At 34.8% G+C, this 19,875-nt stretch overlaps 1 protein-coding gene across 3 annotated transcripts in view; it reads right to left on the bottom strand.

Annotated features, from left to right (window-relative positions):
- The window catches only part of LRBA (LPS responsive beige-like anchor protein), an 826,328-nt gene that overhangs the window by 610,823 nt on the left and 195,630 nt on the right, over positions 1-19,875 (bottom strand). For all 3 annotated transcript variants that reach the window (XM_082611157.1, XM_082611155.1, XM_082611156.1), the window contains exons 17-22: positions 19,171-19,268; positions 11,090-11,182; positions 9,758-9,866; positions 8,894-8,975; positions 6,135-6,258; positions 5,643-5,835 (exon numbers count right to left, since the gene is read on the bottom strand). In XM_082611157.1, coding sequence (XP_082467283.1) covers positions 5,643-5,835; positions 6,135-6,258; positions 8,894-8,975; positions 9,758-9,866; positions 11,090-11,182; positions 19,171-19,268 — 699 coding nt within the window. The remainder of the gene's footprint in view (positions 1-5,642; positions 5,836-6,134; positions 6,259-8,893; positions 8,976-9,757; positions 9,867-11,089; positions 11,183-19,170; positions 19,269-19,875) is intronic.

Raw genomic sequence — 19,875 nt, 5'->3', positions numbered from 1 at the left:
GAGTACATAAGAAGGACGTATTTTAAAATGCAGATTTCTAGGAACATACCACGAGATTCAGATTAAGGTTCTGAGGTAGGGGCCAAGAAACTAGAAGATGTACATCCCAAGTTCCTCTGATGAGATGATCCCTAAAACATACTGTGTGTGATTTTGACACAGACTCAGATAGACACAGACATAGATTCTGACATAAGTAATTTAAAGACAGCTGCTACATTTAAAGACAGCCGCTACGGCTATTTCCTGGATCGTGGATAAGAGAAGACTGAGGCACTAAGGCACACACAGGGTGGCATGGCGCCACATGACAGTGGAAACAAATAGCCCTAAACAGTGATGGTGTAGTTCTTCCTCCTCCTTCCTGAAACAAATATTTAACATGCAACTGCCAAGCACTCAGCACTATGCACAGTTACGGGAGATATGACAAAGTATAAAACCCTTCATCCCTGCTGAGAGCTTACAATTAACAGCCACTTTTGACCAACAATATAATATGATCATACTTGCTTAAATAAATACTAGTCTACATTTCCTATATGACGCATTACTGCTCTTCTTCATGTACTTTACACACCCCCAAGCAAACCAAACAATTCCACATGCTTTTCCCTCAGGGAAATCATCTATGCACCTTTGCTTATGCCAATTCCTCCACCAGTGATTCTCATCACCCCAGTCTCTATGTACCCAAATCTTATTTATTACCCTTCAAGGTTGGAGTCAAATGACATCCATCCTACAAACCTCTCAAAGGCCCTCTCCTTTCACTGTGAATCTCTCTTCTAGGACACTTATTCCTTCCTGCCCTGTCTTTCAGTGCATGTATTATCTCCGATATTAGAAAGTAACTTCTTTCAGGATAAGAAAGATCTGTTCCTGATTCATCTTTCTATCTTTCGTAGTAAACCTGAAGGTACTCAACTAGAACACAGGAAAAACAAAAGGGAGGCGTGTTAAGAACAAAAAGAGGAAACATAAAGGTAGAAAGGGGAAGAAAAGAGGTGGGCCACTGGAGTAAGACCTAGACACAGAGTGACTGAAAATGAGTAAGAGAGCCCATGGAGGGTCTGACCAACAGACAGGGGAGAAGGGGGAAGGGAGCAGAGACAAAACAAATATAAACAGAGAAAAAGAAGAGGTTGGGGAGGGGTGGGGAGAGAGAAGATAGGGGGTACAGAAAGGGTGGAGGAACACTGGAGAGAAAAACAAAGAAAGAGAAGGAGAGGGATGGGAAAGAAGGAGATGGTGGCTAAAAGAAGAAACAGAGAAATAAGCAGAGGGAGCAAGCTAGCTAGGCAGTGACAGAGGGTAGCACAGACTGCACCAAGTACCCACAGTCAGTGCCAATGCAGGGGGTTGGGTGGTGATTAGTTGGAGACTGGGAAGAGGAAGAAAGTAGGGGGAAGAGAGGGAGTGAGGAAGCGGGGGGAAAGAGGTTAGGGGAGAAGGAGAGAGAGGAGAGAGAAGGGGGGTATTAAAACCTTTGCCTTTGAGCACCCGAATTATTCATAGCAGTGAAAATGAATGAAGCAAAGCTATATGTAACAATAAGAAAGAATCTTAGAGACAAAAGGTTTGATGAGAAAAAATAAGTAACAGAAGAGTTCACACAGTATGACATCCCTTTCATAAAATACAGAAACAGGTAAAATGAGAGATTATATTATTTAGGAATACATTTTTTTAACTTTTTCAAGAAGGGAATAATAAACACTAATTCAAAATGGTGATTAGATTTGGGTTGAGGAGGGTGGGTGTTAGAAAGGGAGAACCTTTTTTAAGTTGGGTAGTCACATAGTTTCCTTTATAACACTTCATAGCATATATGCCATGCAAATTATTTTGGATGTAATTAATTCTTCATTTTAAAAGCTGTATTTATACCAAACATGAAGTGACTAGGGCCTTAACTAGTATGCTGGCAGTAAGAATGAGAACAAAAGAATTAACAGGAGGAATGACAGAACTATAACAAAGGAAAATAGTCGTTTAATTCTATTTTCTGTGATTTCACTCATTAACTCCTAACTTCAGATATACACATATATTACCACATTTACCATTTTTAGATTAGACATCGATGGTTAAGAAAAGTTTAGAAACTTCCCTGAGTTTACACAACTAAAAATTACTATAAATCAGAATTCAAACCCAGGACTATCCTGTCTCCAAAGCCCATGTTCTCTTCATTACTTACACAAATAGACTGGTGACTGGATATAATATTTAGCCATAAATGCTCAATAGCTCAAAGGTGCCTGAGATTTCTCCAAGTCCGACTCTTTTGTTTTGTGGATGAGACTAGGCTATTGGACCTAAATAACCTATCATTTCAGCAGTTCTCAAGCATTTTAGTCTCAGGATCCAAAGTACTGGTACCTCCCAAAAATCTTTACTTATGTGGGGTATGTCTATTACTAGCTACCATATTAGAAATTAAAACTAAGAAATTTTACAAATATTAATTCATTTCAGAAAAGCAATACGGCTTCCCTGGTGGCGCAGTGGTTGAGAGTCCGCCTGCCGATTCAGGGGACACGGGTTCGTGCCCTGGTCTGGGAGGATCCCACATGCCGCGGAGCGGCTAGGCCCATGAGCCATGGCCGCTGAGCCTGCGCGTCCGGAGTCTGTGCTCCGCGACGGGAGAGGCCACAACAGTGAGAGGCCCACGTACCGCAAAAAAAAAAAAAAAAAAAAAAAAAAAGCAATAAACCCAGTATATGTTAATATAAATAACATATTTTTTGAAAAATGACTTTTTCAAAACAAAAATAATAATAATAATGAGAAGAATGCTATTATTTCATATTTTTGCAAATCTCTTTCAATTCTGGTTTAATAGAAGATGGCTACATTCTAATATGTGTTTTTGTATTCAATCTGTTGTATTATATTGTTTTGGTTGCAGTACATGAAAAAAATCCATCCTCTAACTAGATATGTAGATGGAAAAGGAGGACCACACCACTCCCTGAAATGGTCTCCAAGGTCTGCAGGCTGTACTTCAAGAATTACTGCTCTAAAGGTTACATTCCTTTAGCCATCCTTCCTAAGGACACGACAAACTGGAGTGTATACAAAAGTGCTGAATTAACATAGAATATGTAGAAAAATTTTTAAATCTAATTTATATGGGCACTTCCCTAACCGAGAATTCTCCCAGATATACCTGAAGTCCAATTCAAATTACGTGAAACCAAAACTCAACTGTTTTTCTCATTATCTCTTGTAAAGGGAAAAATAATACTAGCAGAAAATCAGTCCAGACTGCAATAGCCCACTACAACCGAAACCAGAATAGCTGGGCATCAGCACAAACTAAAGTAAGTTAGACAAGAGGTGGCAAAGTATTTCTGTAAAGTGCCAAATAGTAAATATTTTCGGCTTGGGAGCCAAAGAGTCTCTGTCACAAATACTCAATGCTTTTAACATGAAAGCAGTCTTAGAAAATACATAAATAAATACAGGTGGCTGTATTTCAATAAAAATTTATTTACAGAAACAGGCCAGGCCAGATTTGGCCCTCAGGCCATGCCTGGCTGAACCCTGTCTTAGAATAAACTGGTCAGCTTAAAAATGTAGTGACTAAAACAGGGCCTCCCTGGTGGCGCAGTGGTTGAGAGTCCGCCTGCCGATGCAGGGGATACGGGTTCGTGCCCCGGTCTGGGAGGATCCCATATGCCGCGGAGCGGCTGGGCCCGTGAGCCGTGGCCGCTGGGCCTGCGCGTCCGGGGCCTGTGCTCCGCAACGGGGGAGGCCACAGCAGTAAGAGGCCCGCATACCGCAAAGAGAAAAAAAAAAAAAAAATGTAGTGACTAAAACAAAGCCATTTTATAAAATCACATCTTTGCCTCATTTAGCACTGGATTATTCTCAAACATAAATCTGTAGAGTAATATCTTCCAATCTAAGATATCTTTGTAAATCCTTATGATAATAACACACCTTCCTCTCACTGAAGAAGGAGGAAGAAGAATGAATAACTCTTAAGTACTTACAAATAGCTAAAAGTTATTCAAACACCCAAAAACATATATTTAGGAAATGACAATATATTCCAATAGAATGGCAAAATATTCCAGAGTAATAATTATGATAGTCAATAAAACATTTAAAGATATACCAAATTATCAAATCTGTTCTTTATCCTTCTAGTCAATTTATAATTAATATTTGTTAACTACATTCCTTCTGTGTATATACAGAAAGAGTTCCTAAACAAGATGTAAAAACCATAAACCATAATAGAAACTAATAAATTTTACTACATTAATTATTTGAAATGTAAAATTTCCTCAGAAGACACAAACATAAAACTCCAAACATAAACAGACAAGCAACAAATTGACAGAAGACATTCATAAACAATATAGGTAGCAAAGGATTAAGACCAAGAATACATGAAGAACTCCCACAAAACAACAAAAAAATGAAAATTAATATTATGGAAACACAGCATTTAAAATTCATCAAATTTGCAAAATTTTTAAAACTCTAGCCATAACAAGTGATAAGGTGATATGAAGCCATGAGAATTTATACATTGCTGGCAAGAATGTAAACTGATATACCGCTTTGGAAAAGGAATTGTATTACCTTGTAATGTTTAACATCTGCACCCTACAAATCATCAATTCCACTTCTAGGAACATATAGAGAGAGAAACTTCCCAATATATACAAAACGCATCAAAAATGCTCATCAACTGGTAAGCAGATAAAGTCATACCATGGAATACATACAATTGAGAAAATCACCAACTACATTGGTCAATATGGATGAATCTCAAACAATGATAAGTAGAAACAGAAAGTTGCAGGAAAATGCATTTAATACAATACCATTCATATTAAGTATACACATGAAAAATAAAATCCTTTAGTGTGTTGTCTGTGTGTCTGTGTGTTTCTATAGTTAAAACATAAATAAGACATAGAAATAATGAAAACACCAAATTCAGGTGAGTGGAAGAAGAGAGAGGGTTTGAAAATGGTAGACAAAACGATTGGGATAGGGAACCCAATTCCATAAACACTGGTAGGTACATTATTCCTTATACCTTTTTGTATGTCTAGGACATTTCATTAATATTTTTAAACAAAAGCTATACATAAATGACTAACACCGGCTTAAGTTTAAAAAAAGAGAGAGATTAGTGATTCTTCCAAACCAGTTCTGTAACTGACTGCAACATGAGCAAAGGCAAAATTAGCCAGAGCTTTTTCTGTTTAGTCAACCACCTTATACTACTAAAATAACTCCTCATCTTTGAATATTGTGCGCCACCTTGTGTTCAAAAAGCTTCAAAATACTACAAATTTCAGAGAACCATATCTTGAAAATGGCTACTTGAAAATATAAATTTCTTCATGCTGTGTTATAAGGTTTCACTTTATCAACTTAAGCACACATGAAAATGACATTTGGAAAAACACTATTTTTATAGAGAAGAAGTTGGAAATACTTTATATTTCTTTTTAGTTATTCCATTTTTTAGTTGTTCACTTCACTGCATTTCCAGAGAATAATCTGCCTTTTTTCCTTGATTTTAAGTATATAAAATTTTGTTGAAGAATAAAACTCAAAATTACAGACATTTAAAATGCTAAAATGCACTTTCATTTTTAAAAACTTACCTTTGAATGTGTGATTGATAAGGTGTCTACCCACACACGCCAGCCACCCCACTCATATTTGATTGCATGGTAAAGTAGGATTCGGAATATGGCATACACCATTTCTGTTATCTTTTGCTCATCTGAATTCTTAGGATTAAAATAGCAGAGAGAAAGCATCCACTCTTGCCACACAGAACACTGTAGCAAGCTCCTAAAAATTGTAAGAGGACTTGGAATTACTTAAAAAAATAAATCACCTGAAAGAATTCTAAAAGTAAAAGTCTAAAACAAAATAAACAAAACAACCAGCTTTATTATGCATCGAAAACAATTAAACAATGTGGTACTGAAAGCTCAATTAACTGTATGGTACATTACTTGTATACCTTAATGAAAAAAGCATATAGAAAATTCATTTCATGGTATTTAAAGCAATTTTTCTTAGAAAAAATGGGCTTATTCAAAGCTAGGCTTGAATATTGCAAATAAATGCTTTCTGATCCTGCTCACCTTCTATTTTCTCTGCTGTTATTAAAAAGTTTAATCATGTCAGAAAGAAAGGCTCTGTGAACTTCCATGCTCTCTGGACACTGGGGAGAATTTCGAAGTAGGGTTGCAATTACTTTTAGTATCTCTGTAAGACAATTCATAAACTAGTAAAAAACAAAACATTACAAAAAATTCATAATGTAATATCATCAGTATATTTCAATTTATTTCATTTCCCTGACATAAATGTCTACTGAAAACATCCTCTTCTGTGTTATAAAAAAAATCACCTGCAGCCAAGACTGACAATACATAGAAAACATCCATAAACAAGAAAGGGATTTTTAAATTTTGTCATTAGAATGTGTAAAGCTGAATTTTAAAAGGTTATAATAAATCAAATTAAATTATAAATGATTAAATGATGGTAAAATTGCAGACACCTCTCCCTTATCTCTGCCAGTTAGTAAAACTGACCTTAAAAATATCTGTATATAATCAAAATCTCAGAAAAAAGAGAATAAATTCTCAGCTTCAACAAAATCTATACTATGCACATACTCTTTCCTTTATCATTGTGAATTTTAAAAGCTATCAAGATTTGCTTCCATAATTCTAAATCTAAAATTAGATACAAAAAAACAAAAGGAAATTAAAACCTATTTAGCACCCCGAACAAATAAAACTGCTACCGTAATGGTCTTAAATATAACGCTGTATAAATTTCTAGTACTAACTTTAAGAAAAGAAATTCTTTTAATACTGAGATACGGAACTGTAAAGAAACAGAAACAGCCATAACCCTGAATTTAAAATTAAATAATATGTCAAAGCTTTACCCAATTAAAAATTGAGGAATTCTAAACCAGCATTTTGCCAAGGTTTTTGGTGATTCTGAAGCAACAAGTTCAAAATATCAGACATGAAGTTACTTTCATAAATTTAATGATATTTTAGGAGCAATTTCTGAATTCTTCTAATGACAAATTCAAATTTTCTCTACCTGCACAATGATTACAATGATGATAATCATAATAATGATAATGACGATAATAATAACCACTAATTTTGAGGATATACTATTGTGAGACACAATATTTAAGAAAAATCAGGTATTAATACATTTAATCCTTATACAATGATAGGTTGATACTATTATTATCCCCATTTTAGAGACAAGAAAACTAAGGAACACCTAAATTAATTAATTTACTCAAAAATCACATAACTATTAAGACATGTAGACAAGATTGAAAAGCTAGACGTCCTATGTTTTTAACCACATTACACTGCCTATCTTTTCTGTCAGTATATTACATAGATAATATATTTTTAAATTCTTACTTTAATGTCATTTTTCCATAGCTACATCAAATATATTTTATATTATATATATAAAATCAAGGTATTTTCGGGACTTCCCTGGTGGTCCAGCAGTTAAGACTCTGCACTGCCAATGCAGGGGGCCTGGGTTCGATCCCTGATCACGGAACTAGATCCTGCATGCCACAACTAAAAGATGCTGCATGCCGCAACTAAAGATGCCACATGCCAACTAAAAGATTCCACACACTGCAATGAAGATCCCGTGTGCCGCAACTAAGACTCAGTTGCCGCCAAATAAATAAATATTTTTAAAATAATAAAATAAAGGTATTTTCCTTTTTTACTCTCTAAAATAATGACATCACATCTCCCTAAAGTCTGAGAAAAATTAACCATGTGACATGTGTTTTTAAAATTAGTACTGAAATAGAGTACCACAAACATGACCATAACTCACCACACAAAAAGTTATTAAATTTTGAAACTCTACAAATCAGTTATTTTAATATCAACAATCTTAAAAAGCAAGATGAGAAATGTACACATTTTATAAGTGTTTAAGAACTCTAAATATCAAAAGAAAAGACTGTTAACCAAGACTAAGTGCATAAACAATAAAGAAGATGGAAATTTTTCAATTCCAAACTTGGTATTCTTAACTTGACAGTAATTTAAGATGAAAGCTACCTCCATGGTCCATGTGACTTCGCCTGACATCACTAAATAGTGCAATCAAAACTTTACAAAAAATCTGAACATATATTAAAAAACCAAGATCTTATGCATATAATTCTTCAAAACTTCTGTATAAACATTTCCACATAACCTAAAGTCAATGTGAAGTTATATTCAACATCAAACACAAATAAAACTAGTATTATATTAATGCCTATAATGAAATATTACTTGAACAATGTGTTTTCAACAATACCAACTTCAGGTTCTTCAGTGATTTTCCTTTTTAGTAGCAAAATCTACTTATAAAAGTATAAAAAGGAAGGGAGTGGGAGAAATGGGAGAAGGTGCTCAAAGAGTACAAACTTCCAGGTATAAGGTGAATAAGCTCTGTGTATGTAATGTATAACCTGGAGACCACAGTTAACTATACTGTATTATGTATCTGAAAGTTGCTAAGGGAGTCGATCTTAAAAGTTTTCACTACATGTAACACAAAAAAAATTATAACTGTGTGAAGTGATGGATGTGTTAACTAACCCTCACTACATGTAGGTTAGTTAACTACATGTAACACATAAAAAATTATAACTGTGTGAAGTGATGGATGTGTTAACTAACCTTACTGTGGTAATCACTTCACAACATACACATATATCAAGTTATTAGATTGTACATCTTAAAAGTACACAATGTTCTATGTCAATTATATTACAATAAAGGTGGAAAAACAAAAAGCAAATATCAAAAAAATAAATAAAAGTATGTTAAATACATACGAGGATTTTGTATCTTAACTGAAGAATCAGGATCTGGATGCTGTTTATGTATCACCTGAGTACAAATCTGTTCTATAAGAATCTACAGAAGTGAAACAATAGATTGTATTAGCATAATCACTGTATTACCATCACTATTTATGAACTTTAAGTACAACACTAAGCAACATTAAGTATACGGTCCAGTATTGTCATGCTAAATATCTCTTGCATTATATGGAATAAATAATTTCAACATTGTAACTCTACTTTTACTTGATTATAAAATGAGACATCGGGACTTCCCTGGTGGCACAGTGCTTAAGAATCTGCCTGCCAACGCAGGGGAGATGGGTTCGAGCCCTGGGCCGGGAAGATCCCACATGCTGAGGTGCAACTAAGCCCGTGCACCACAACTACTGAACCTGCACTCTAGAGCCCACGAGCCACAACTACTGAGCCCGCGCGCCACAACTACTGAAGCCCACACACCTAGACCCCATGCTCTGCAACAAGAGAAGCCACTGCAATGAGAAGCCTGAGCACCACAACAAAGAGTAGCCCCCGCTCGCTGCAACTAGAGATAGCCCGCATGAGCAACGAAGACCCAACGCAGCCAAAAATACGTAAATATTTTTTTTTAAAAAAAGAGAGACATCAAACAGTCAATACAATGGAGAAAATACTTAAACAGAGATGTCCACACTGTTCAGAAATTCACCGAATAATAGATTTATTAAGATGAAGCCACATTTCCTTTATATAACTAGTTTCAAAATCGTACATCAAACCTAAATGATCTTACTTCATCTAGACACTATCAACTCAATTATACAGGTATTTTCATAAGAAATTAGGAAGATTAAATTCTAACTACATTCCTACCTCAAATAGGACATTATATGTGGTCATTGTGATTAAATTTGTCTGAAGCATGAGTCTTTCACCTAGCAGTGAAAACAATCCATGTCCAAGCATGACTTCAGCTTTTCTTCTGCAATTACATAGAAAAAAGAAAATCAAATGCAGTTTTATTATTCACTATTTAGTACGCATGCTGATGAAGGAGACACAAAAATGTTTTTCACATTATTAACAAATTCCAACTCAATAATGCCCCCAATTTTCTTAGACCTAGAACTTATAGGCCACAAAATCTTTATTAATAGAGAAATACAAACTACGAATATATAGGCACAATTAAAGTTTTAAAAAAATATGACTGGCTATGCCACAGCACAGCAAAAACTGTCACCAAAATCTTCAAAACAATTATTTATTAACTAGCTTCCTCTCTCCATTAGCCATGAGCTAAGCTCTACCATAAATAATCATCTAAAGCCGACGAAGTAAAGTAGAAAAACAATGTGGAAGAAAAGGTAGAAGACACGCAAGAGAATTTTTAAACGAATACTGTGAAGATAAGTATATCAATACTAAAATTAAACGTCCAAGCAAAACTTTAGAAACTGAAGGATCACAAACTTAATTCTATCCCTGGGTTTATCAAATGTTTTCTGCAAATGGCCGGATATTATATATTTTAGGTTTTGTGGACCATATGTTCTCTGTAGCAACAAATCAACACTGCTGTTATAATGTATAAACAGCCACAGATAATAAGCAAATAAATGATGGAGGCTGTGTTCCAATGAAACTTTATTTACAGTCAGCAGCTGGATTCAAAATAAAGATTACAAGTTTACCAATACTTTTCTACCACCAAAATTGTTCATTTTGGACAAAGTTGATGGTGTCCATTTCTGGTATAAGGCACAACAGGTAGGACATGAATATCTGTATTCAGCTAAGACAAAAGGAAACATGGGAGTTTCAGTTGTTAGTTACACATATAGCAGAGCACAGTATGTGACAAATAACCAGGTTACTATGTGAGCTTTACAGTATAAAGCAAATAATGACCAAGCCACCTGAAACGAAGTCCCTACCTAGACTTACCTAGAATTCAACTCACACAAATGTATTCTTACAATAAACAAAAAAAAGGAGAATTTAAATAGAAACATAAACAATATACTCCTGCTCCCTACTTCATTTTTAACATGTAGAAATGGGATTAAATTTATATAGCATTTTACGAATAAAAATGAATAAAAGATAGACTAGAGGAACCACAGAACGTAAATACTATTCCCAAGATTTAGAAAATAAATATGTAATATACAACAGTCCATTTTAGATTTCATGCATACTCACTTTGGGGCCAGGTGTTTTAAAAAATAGCCCATTGCCTTGAGAGCTTGCACTCTGATTCCTTCACTTGTTGATGCCATAAGTTTATAGATAACTCTGAAGAAATAAAAATTAAAAACAAATTACTGTGAGTATATATTTCAAAAGTAAATACCTAAGATATACTCGTGTATATTTTTTCATATAGTCACATAATTTTAAACCTAACTTCAAGTAAGATATGGGTGAATTTAATATACATTTCTGACATTTAAAAACTTGTTTATCAACTACATGTTGTCTTCAAGAAATCCACTTTAAATATAGACACATTAGATAAAAAGTAAATGAATGGAGAAAAATATACCATGTTAATTTAACACTGATCAAAAAGCAAGAGCAGCTATATTAATTTCAGACAGAGAAGACTTCAAAGTAAGGAAAGTTATCAGGGATAAAGAAGGGCATTACATCATGATAAAGGGGTCAATTCTCCAACATGACATAACAATCCCTAACACGTATGCACCTAACTATAGAGCCTAAAACTGTGTGGCAAAAACCGACAGAACTGCAAGGAGAAACAGATGAATCTATTATCATAGTTGGAGATTGCAAAACCCCTTTCTCAAAAATGGACAGATCCAGCAGGCAGAAAATCAGTTAAGGACATAGTTAACCTCAAAAATACCGTCAGTCAACGGGATATAACTGACATCTGTAGACTACTTCATTCTACAATAGTAGGATACACATTTTTCTCCAGCTCACATGGAACATTTACCAAGTAGACCACATCCAGGGCCATAAAGCACACATAATCAACAACATAAAGATTGGAAATTATATAAAGTTTGCTCTCAGACCACAATGGAATTAAATTAGAAATCAGTAACAGAAAGATAACTGAAATACTTGGAGATTAAACAACATACTTCTAAATAGCATGTGGGTCAAAGAAGAAATCTCCAAAAATTACAAGTATTTTCAACGAAATGAAAATGAAAGCACTACTTATAAAAATCTCTGGGATGTTGCAAAAGCAGTGTTTACAGGAAAATTTATAGCACTGAATGCATATATTAGAAAAGAAGAAAGATCTGAAATCAATAACATAAGTTTTCACTCTAGGACACCTGGAAGAGAAAATTCAATTCAAAGTAAGCAGGAGAAAAATAATAAGTATTAGAGTAGAAATCAATAAAATAGAAAATAAAAAATCAATACAGAAAATCAACAAAACCAAAAGCTGCTTCTTCAAAAAGATCAATAAAATCAGTAAGCTCCTATACAAGCTAAGAAAAAAGAGAAAGGATGTAATTTACTAATATCAGAAATGAAAGCAGGGCTATCCCTACAGAGTATTACTGCCACTGATGCTACCTGACTTCAAGACTTACTTACAAAGCTACAGTAATCAAGATAGTGTGGTACTGGTAAAAGAATACACAAATAGATCAACAGAGAGCCTAGAAATAGACCCACATAAATCTAGTCAACCAATCTTTGACAAAAGAGGAACACAAGCAAGACAATGAACAAAGATATTCTTTTCAACAAATGATGCTGAAACAACAGGACATCCACATCCAACAAATGAATCTAGACACAGACTTTACACCCTTCATAAAAACTAACTCAAACGTGGATGGATCTAGAGACTGTCATATAGAGTGAAGTAAGTCAGAAAAAGAAAAACAAATATCGTATATTAACACATATATGTGGAACCTAGAAAAATGGTATAGATGAACCAGTTTGCAGGGCAGAAACTGAGACACAGATGTAGAGAACAAACGTATGGACACCAAGGGGGGAAAGCTGCAGGGGGTGGGGGTGGGGTGTGCTGAATTGGGAGATTGGTATTGACATAACTCAAAATGGACCTCAGTGTAAAATGCAAAACCATAAAACTCCTAGAACACAACAGAGGAGAAAACCTAGATGACCTTGGGTATGGTGATACCTTTTTACTTACAACACCAAAGACATGATCCACAATAAAAATAACTGATTAGCTGGACTTCATTAAAATTAAAAACTGCTCTGCAAATGACTGTATCAAGAGAATTAGAAGACAAGGCATAGAGTAAGAGAAAATACTTGCAAAGGAAACATCTGATAAAGCACTGCTATCCAAAGTATGCAAAGAACTCTAAAACTCAACAATAAGAAAACAAACAACTGGATTTTTTTTTAAATAGGCCAAAGAACTTAATAGATACCTTGACTAACCAAGATGGAGTAAGGATAATACAGCCTTTCTATCTTGCGTATTAGAACCACAACTATAGAAAAAACACAAAAAGCAACCTCCTAAGTACTCCAAATACTAAACAAAACTAGGTGCATTGGTGTAGGGGAGTTAATACTTGCAGATTACCCATTTCAGAGGTAAGAGTATCAATTTTCAATTTTCTTTTGTAAATCTGACCCATAAGTGTGTCCCTGTCTCAGAGTTCGTTTCTGTCAGAAGTTCAGGTAGCTAACATTCTGAGAAAAACTGTCCTGGTTAGAAGAACTAAGAAAATGGGTCCTTATAGGCTAGAGAGAGTCATGAATAGGAGCAAACAGGAGAGAAGGATCATCAAAATCTGTGTAAAAACCTGCAAAAGCCCTAAAGTGACCCAAGAGATGCAATGTATGGGGCAGACTCAGACCAGAATAATAATTTAATATTCTAAATTGAAAGAAGACCTGAATTATCACCCAATTCTCAGCCTAATCCCTGAGTAAGTGCATGTATAAGAAAAACCCAAAGCAAGACAAGAGAGGTTTTAAAAATGAAGTGCCATCAGAACCACCATCCACAAAGGACAGGTAGAACTTGCAGTCTGACCCTTCTTGCTAAAATAAAACAAAACAAAACAAATCAACATTTGTTAACAGATCATAACAAGTCCCAGAGTTGATTTTTAAAAAAGATAACACAACATCCATGATAGATTAAAAAAATACTTAATGTACAAAGAACAAAGAAGGGCTTCCCTGGTGGCGCAGTGGTTGAGAGTCCGCCTGCCGATGTGGGGGACATGGGTTCGTGCCCCGGTCCGGGAGGATCCCACATGCCGCGGAGCGGCTGGGCCCGTGAGCCATGGCCGCTGAGCCTGCAAGTCCAGAGCCTGTGCTCCGCAACGGGAGAGGCCGCGACAGTGAGAGGCCCGCGTACCTCAAAAAAAAAAAAAAAAAAAAAAAAAAAAAGAACAAAGAAAAATGTGACACTTTCTCATGGGAAAACACAACGAACAGATGCTGATGGGATAGGCAATTCTTGCAATTATCCCACAAAGATTTTAAAGCTATTATAACTATGCTCCAGAAGGTAAAGGTAAACAGTCTAAGTGGATCAGAAAATAAAGTTCTCATCAAAAGAAAGTATAAAAATTAACTGTGTTGAAATTATACAACTGAAATGTACAAGAGCTGAAATATTCATGAGATGGGCTCAACATCAAAATAGAAAAAACAAAGAAAAAGTTTATAAACTTGAAGATCAAGTTTATCATACATGTCAAATTTCTATATCAATAGAAAATATCAAATCTGAAGAACAGAGACAAAAATGATTGAAATAAACTAAAAAGAAGCTGAGGGAGATGTGCATTAAAACCTCTAATATTCAAGTCACTAGAAATCCAAAATGAAAGAGAAAGATACACCTGAAACAAAAAAATATTTTAAAATAAGAGCATAAAACTTCTCAGACTTGGTGATAAAAACAAAGAAAATGAAATTTCAGGGAGTATGGCTGGGGGAGAACGAAAGAACGTGTCCTGGAAGCAAATATAAAAATCTAATACATTATATTTAGCAAAGAAAGATTTGATTTATCATAGGTTTCTTCTTAGAAATCATGGAGGCCAGCAGACTACAGGAAAATAGTTTAAAGTATTGAAAGAACAAAAACTTGAAACACAGAATCCTACGTGCAGCAAAAATATCCTTGGACGAAGGCCAAATAAAAGCATTTTCAGAAGAAAAACTAAGAAGTCATGTTTCCAGCAAAACTACTCAACAAGAAATGCTTCCTTCACGAATTAAGAGTAAAAGAATTGTAGATATCTGAATAAACATAAGTTTTTTCTCCTCTTAAATTCTTTAAACTACATATTACAAGTGAAATTAAAAATTGTAATTAAAACTATAACATTGCTTATGATACATTAGATACAAAAAGGAACAATGGTGGAGCTTAAAGGTATCCATACACTTGCAGTGTTGAAGACGCTGAATATTAACTCTAGGTATACTGTGAAATCTCTAAAGCAGCCAATAAAAATTTACACAAAGAGATAGATCCAAAACCTAATAGAAATTAATTTTCAAAGAACTGTAAAATAATTCAAATACAAAGCAAAGGAAAAACAAAGGAAAAATTATACTGAGACAAATAAATAATAAATCACTAGATGCAAATAAAGCTATATCAATCATTACATTAAAAGTAAATAGTCAAAACACAATGAAAAGACTAAGTGTCTCAGAGTACATTTTAAAAAATAAAACATCCAACTACACTGTGTGTATTAGTCATTGTTTTCTATAGAAGGAGAACCAACAGGTTGTGTATATATAAAGAGAGAGGCAGATATTTATTTTAAAGAACTGGCTCACACAACTGTGGAGGCTAAGTCCAAAATCTGCAGGATAGACAAGTACTCTGGAGATTGAGGAAAACATAACCCAAGTCCAAAGGCATTGTGTTGGCAGAATTCCTTTTTATTTTATTAATGCCTTCAACTGATTTGATAGGCCCACCCACATTATAGATGGTAACCTGCTTTACTCAAGGTCTGCCAACTTAAATGTTGACCACATTCAAAAAATGATTTCATAAAAATATCCAGGATAATGTCTGACCAAATATCAAGGAACTACGGCCCAGCCAGTTGACACATAATTAGCCATCATACTGTGTACATAAGAAATTCAATTAACTATAAAGATGTAGATAAATTAAAATGGAAAAAAAGATATACCATGCAAACACAGAGCAAAAGAAAGCTGGATTAGCCATATAAATATCAAACTAAGTAGATTTCAGATCAAGAAACATTTCCAGGTGGAAAAAAAAGAAAAAACATAATTATAAAAGCATTAATTCCCCAACAAGCCATAAAAATCCTCAATATCGATATACTTAATATCTGAGTTAAAAAACCTGAAGCAAAAAATGATAAAAATACAAAGAAAGACAAAGAGAAAAAAGCATATTTTTAGTCAGAGATTTCAATAATCATATCTCAATAAATGACAGAACAAGTAGACAAAGAAGCAGTAATGGCACAGAAGATTTGAAAAATGGTATCAACCAACTTAGCCTACTTGACATTTAAAGAATACTCCATCCAACAACATCAAAACAACATCAAAATACATGTACTTTTCTGGTGCGCATGGAACATCTACCCAGATATACCATATGCTGGACCATAAAGCAAGTCTCAATAAATTTTAAAGGATTCAAGTCATACAAAGATCCTCATAGACCAAAATGAAATTAAATTAAAATTCAAACAGGGACTTCCCTGGTGGTCCAGTGGCTAAGACTCCACGCTCCCAATGCACAGGGCTAGGGTTCGATCCTCTGTCAGGGAATTAGATCCCACATGCCACAACTAAGAGTTTGCATGCCACAACTAAGACCATATGCAGCCAAATAAATAAATAAATATTAAAAAAAAAGAAAAGAATCCCATGGCCAAGTTAGCATAGGAAGCCCAGGGATTAATGATTTAAAAAAACAACTTAAAATTCAAACATAAAAAGATCTCTGGAACACACTTCTAAATAACACATGGACAAAACAAGAAATGAAAAGAAAAAAGTATTTCGAACTGAATAAAAATGACATTAAACTGAAAGTGCTTAGAAGAAATTTAAAGCACTAAATACCTATATTCAAAAAGAAGAAAGATCTCAAAACAGTGAACATGAATAAATTTGATTAACCTCTAGCCAGATTGATTTGGAAAAAAGAAAGAAGAAAAATTATTAGTGTCAGAAATGAGAGAGGTAAAATCACTACAGGCTTTTCAGGTATTTAAATGAAAATAAAGGAACAACTTTACATCAATAAATTTGATAGTTTAAATGAAACAGACAATTCCTTGATAGATGGAAACTTACCAATACTTATCAAAGAATAAACAGATAACCTAAACAGCCCTGTATTTATTAAGAAAATTGAATTTGTAGCTAAAAACATCCCTACAAAGAAAATTCCACTCCTAGTTAACTTCACTGGTAAATTTTAGCAAACACTTAAAGAATAAAAAATAGTAATTCTATACAAACTCTTCAAGAAAATTAAAGAGTAGGGAATATTTCCCAAATCATTCTACGAGGTCAGCACTTCTTCTGGCACTTAAATCAGCAGACTTTGAATACAACAAATTACCCTTCATAATGTGGGTACCTCATCCTAAGAGTTGAAGGCTTTAATAGAAAAAAAGAAAGGACCTCCCTAGAGGAAGAGGGAATACTGCCAGCAGACTGCCTTTGGACTCAAACTGCACCATCAACTCTTATCTGGGTCTCCACCTGCCAGCCTGCAAACTGTGGAGCCTTCCACAATCACATGAGCCAATTCCTCAACATAAATCTCAATATCCCTCCCTCTCTCTCTCTCTCTCCCTCCCTCTCTCTCTCTCACGCATATGCACACACACCCACACCCTTTTGGTTCTGTTTCTCTGCGAATCTCTGAAAATACACTCCTTAAGTATAATGTATAAAGTCATCTTCAATCTTACAGAGAATGAGTACTGAAAGGTAACAAATAAAAACTTTGTAATAGAGGATTGATACGGGAAATTTATTATAACTAAATCAGTAAATTAGTTACTGTAGCTGATCATCCAGCAGAGCTGTTAAACTTTTGTAGCCCAAAAATCTTCTCATTAAATGAAAGATTTAAAACAAAAGTATTCTCTTCTGTTACAATGACTCTTGCAGACTGAATGTGTGCTCCTCAATTCACATGTTAAAGCCCTAAGCCCCACAGTGGCTGTATTTGGAGATGGGGCCTATAAGAAGTCAATTAAGATTGAATGAGCTCATAAGGGCAGGTCCCTGATTTGATAGGATCAGCATCCTTATTTAAAAAAAAGACTAAAGAGCTTGCCCTCTCTCTCTCTTTCTGTTCGTGCACACACACAAAAAATGATGTGAACACACAACAAGAAGGTGGCTGTGTACAACCCAAAGGGAAAGCCCTCACCAGACACCAACCCTGCTGGCACCTTGATCTTGGACTTACAGTCTCCAGGACTATGGGAAAACAAATTTCTGGTGTTTAAGCCACCTGCTCTACGGTATTTTGTTAAGGCAGCCCGAGAGGACTAATACAATGATGACTTGGGATTGGGGTTGGAAGAGGTTATGTTTTAAAGGGAAGATAGAGATCTTCTCTTGGATCACAATTGAATATTTTTATTTTAGGACCTAAAGATAAGTCTGCTGAAGAATTCGACCTTACAATAGCAGTATAATAGCACTAACCATGCAAAATACTGGAATGATTTGCCTGATCTGTCCTCACATACTAAATAGTAACACAGCCTCTATATGCAAAGATCTTTTCAAAAAACATAAGACATGGGGTTTCCCTGGTGGCGCAGTGGTTAAGAATCTGCCTGCCAATGCAGGGGACATGGGTTCGAGCCCTGGTCTGGGAAGATCCCACATGCCACGGAGCAACTAAGCCCAAGTGCCACAACTAGTGAGCCTGTGCTCTGGAGCCCGCGAACCACAACTACTGAAGCCTGCGTGCCACAGCTACTGAAGCCTGTGCGCCTAGAGACCGTGCTCCGCAACAAGAGAAGCCACCACAATGAGAAGCCCGCACACGGCAACAAAGAGTAGCCCCCGCTCACTGCAACTAGAGAAAGTCCACGCACAGCAACAAAGACCCAGTGCAGCCAAAAATAAATAAATAAAATAAATTAATTAAAAAAAAAACCAGAAGACATGAAATAAAAAGCTCTTATATCTTAAATCATTTTATAAGATCCAGTAATAATTTTCATATCTAAGAATCTGTCATTTCCAAACTGATCTCTTTTATTAAATATATTAAAATTCTTGAAATGTTAAACTCTTACCGTAACCCATTCCTTTGGTCAAAAGCAGGTATCATAGAATTAGGATGTTCTGACATTAATGCAACAAGCAGCTGTAGGACATCCATTAGATTGTCATCCTAAAATTATTTTAGAATTTTTTTAAATAAAGAAAAACAACTTATTTGAACAATGACTATTTCTCAAACAATGAATTTTAACTTAAAAAAAATAAGTAGACAGCTATACGAATCCACTTTTTTTAAGCAAACATTCTTTACATACACATATTCACCTGCATAACTCAAAATATACAACACCAAATAGTCAAATAATTTCTTAATCAAAGATATAAAATGTCTCTTATACTGTATCAAGATTTCCTATAACATATTCCATTGATATAATAGATACTGATTTACAGATTTTTTTTTTTAAAGGAAGGATTATACAGCAAGAAATTGGGCAGGGGGAAGAACAGGTTGTTCTTTTTATTACAGCAAGACATACTGAAGCTTTAATATGCTAATAGATGTTGTGATATGGTAGTAGTGCTGGGGACAACATACTGTGTATCACTTTCTAAACTTATTTAACTAGGACCACTGTGCACTAAGCCTCTCAAGAAACTAGTTCTGAAAGAAGACCTTTTGGGAAATGATAACTGGATAGTTCGCTTATATTATCTGTTGTCAGTATTAAAGATACAGATGATCAATAAATGTTTATTGTGTCAACATGCTACTG

Source organism: Mesoplodon mirus (assembly GCF_964341445.2).
Source record: "Mesoplodon mirus genome assembly, chromosome: 2".
Classification (NCBI taxonomy): domain Eukaryota; kingdom Metazoa; phylum Chordata; class Mammalia; order Artiodactyla; family Ziphiidae; genus Mesoplodon; species Mesoplodon mirus.
The sequence above is the reverse complement of the archived record's forward strand: the minus strand, read 5'-3'. Positions and strand labels throughout refer to the sequence as shown.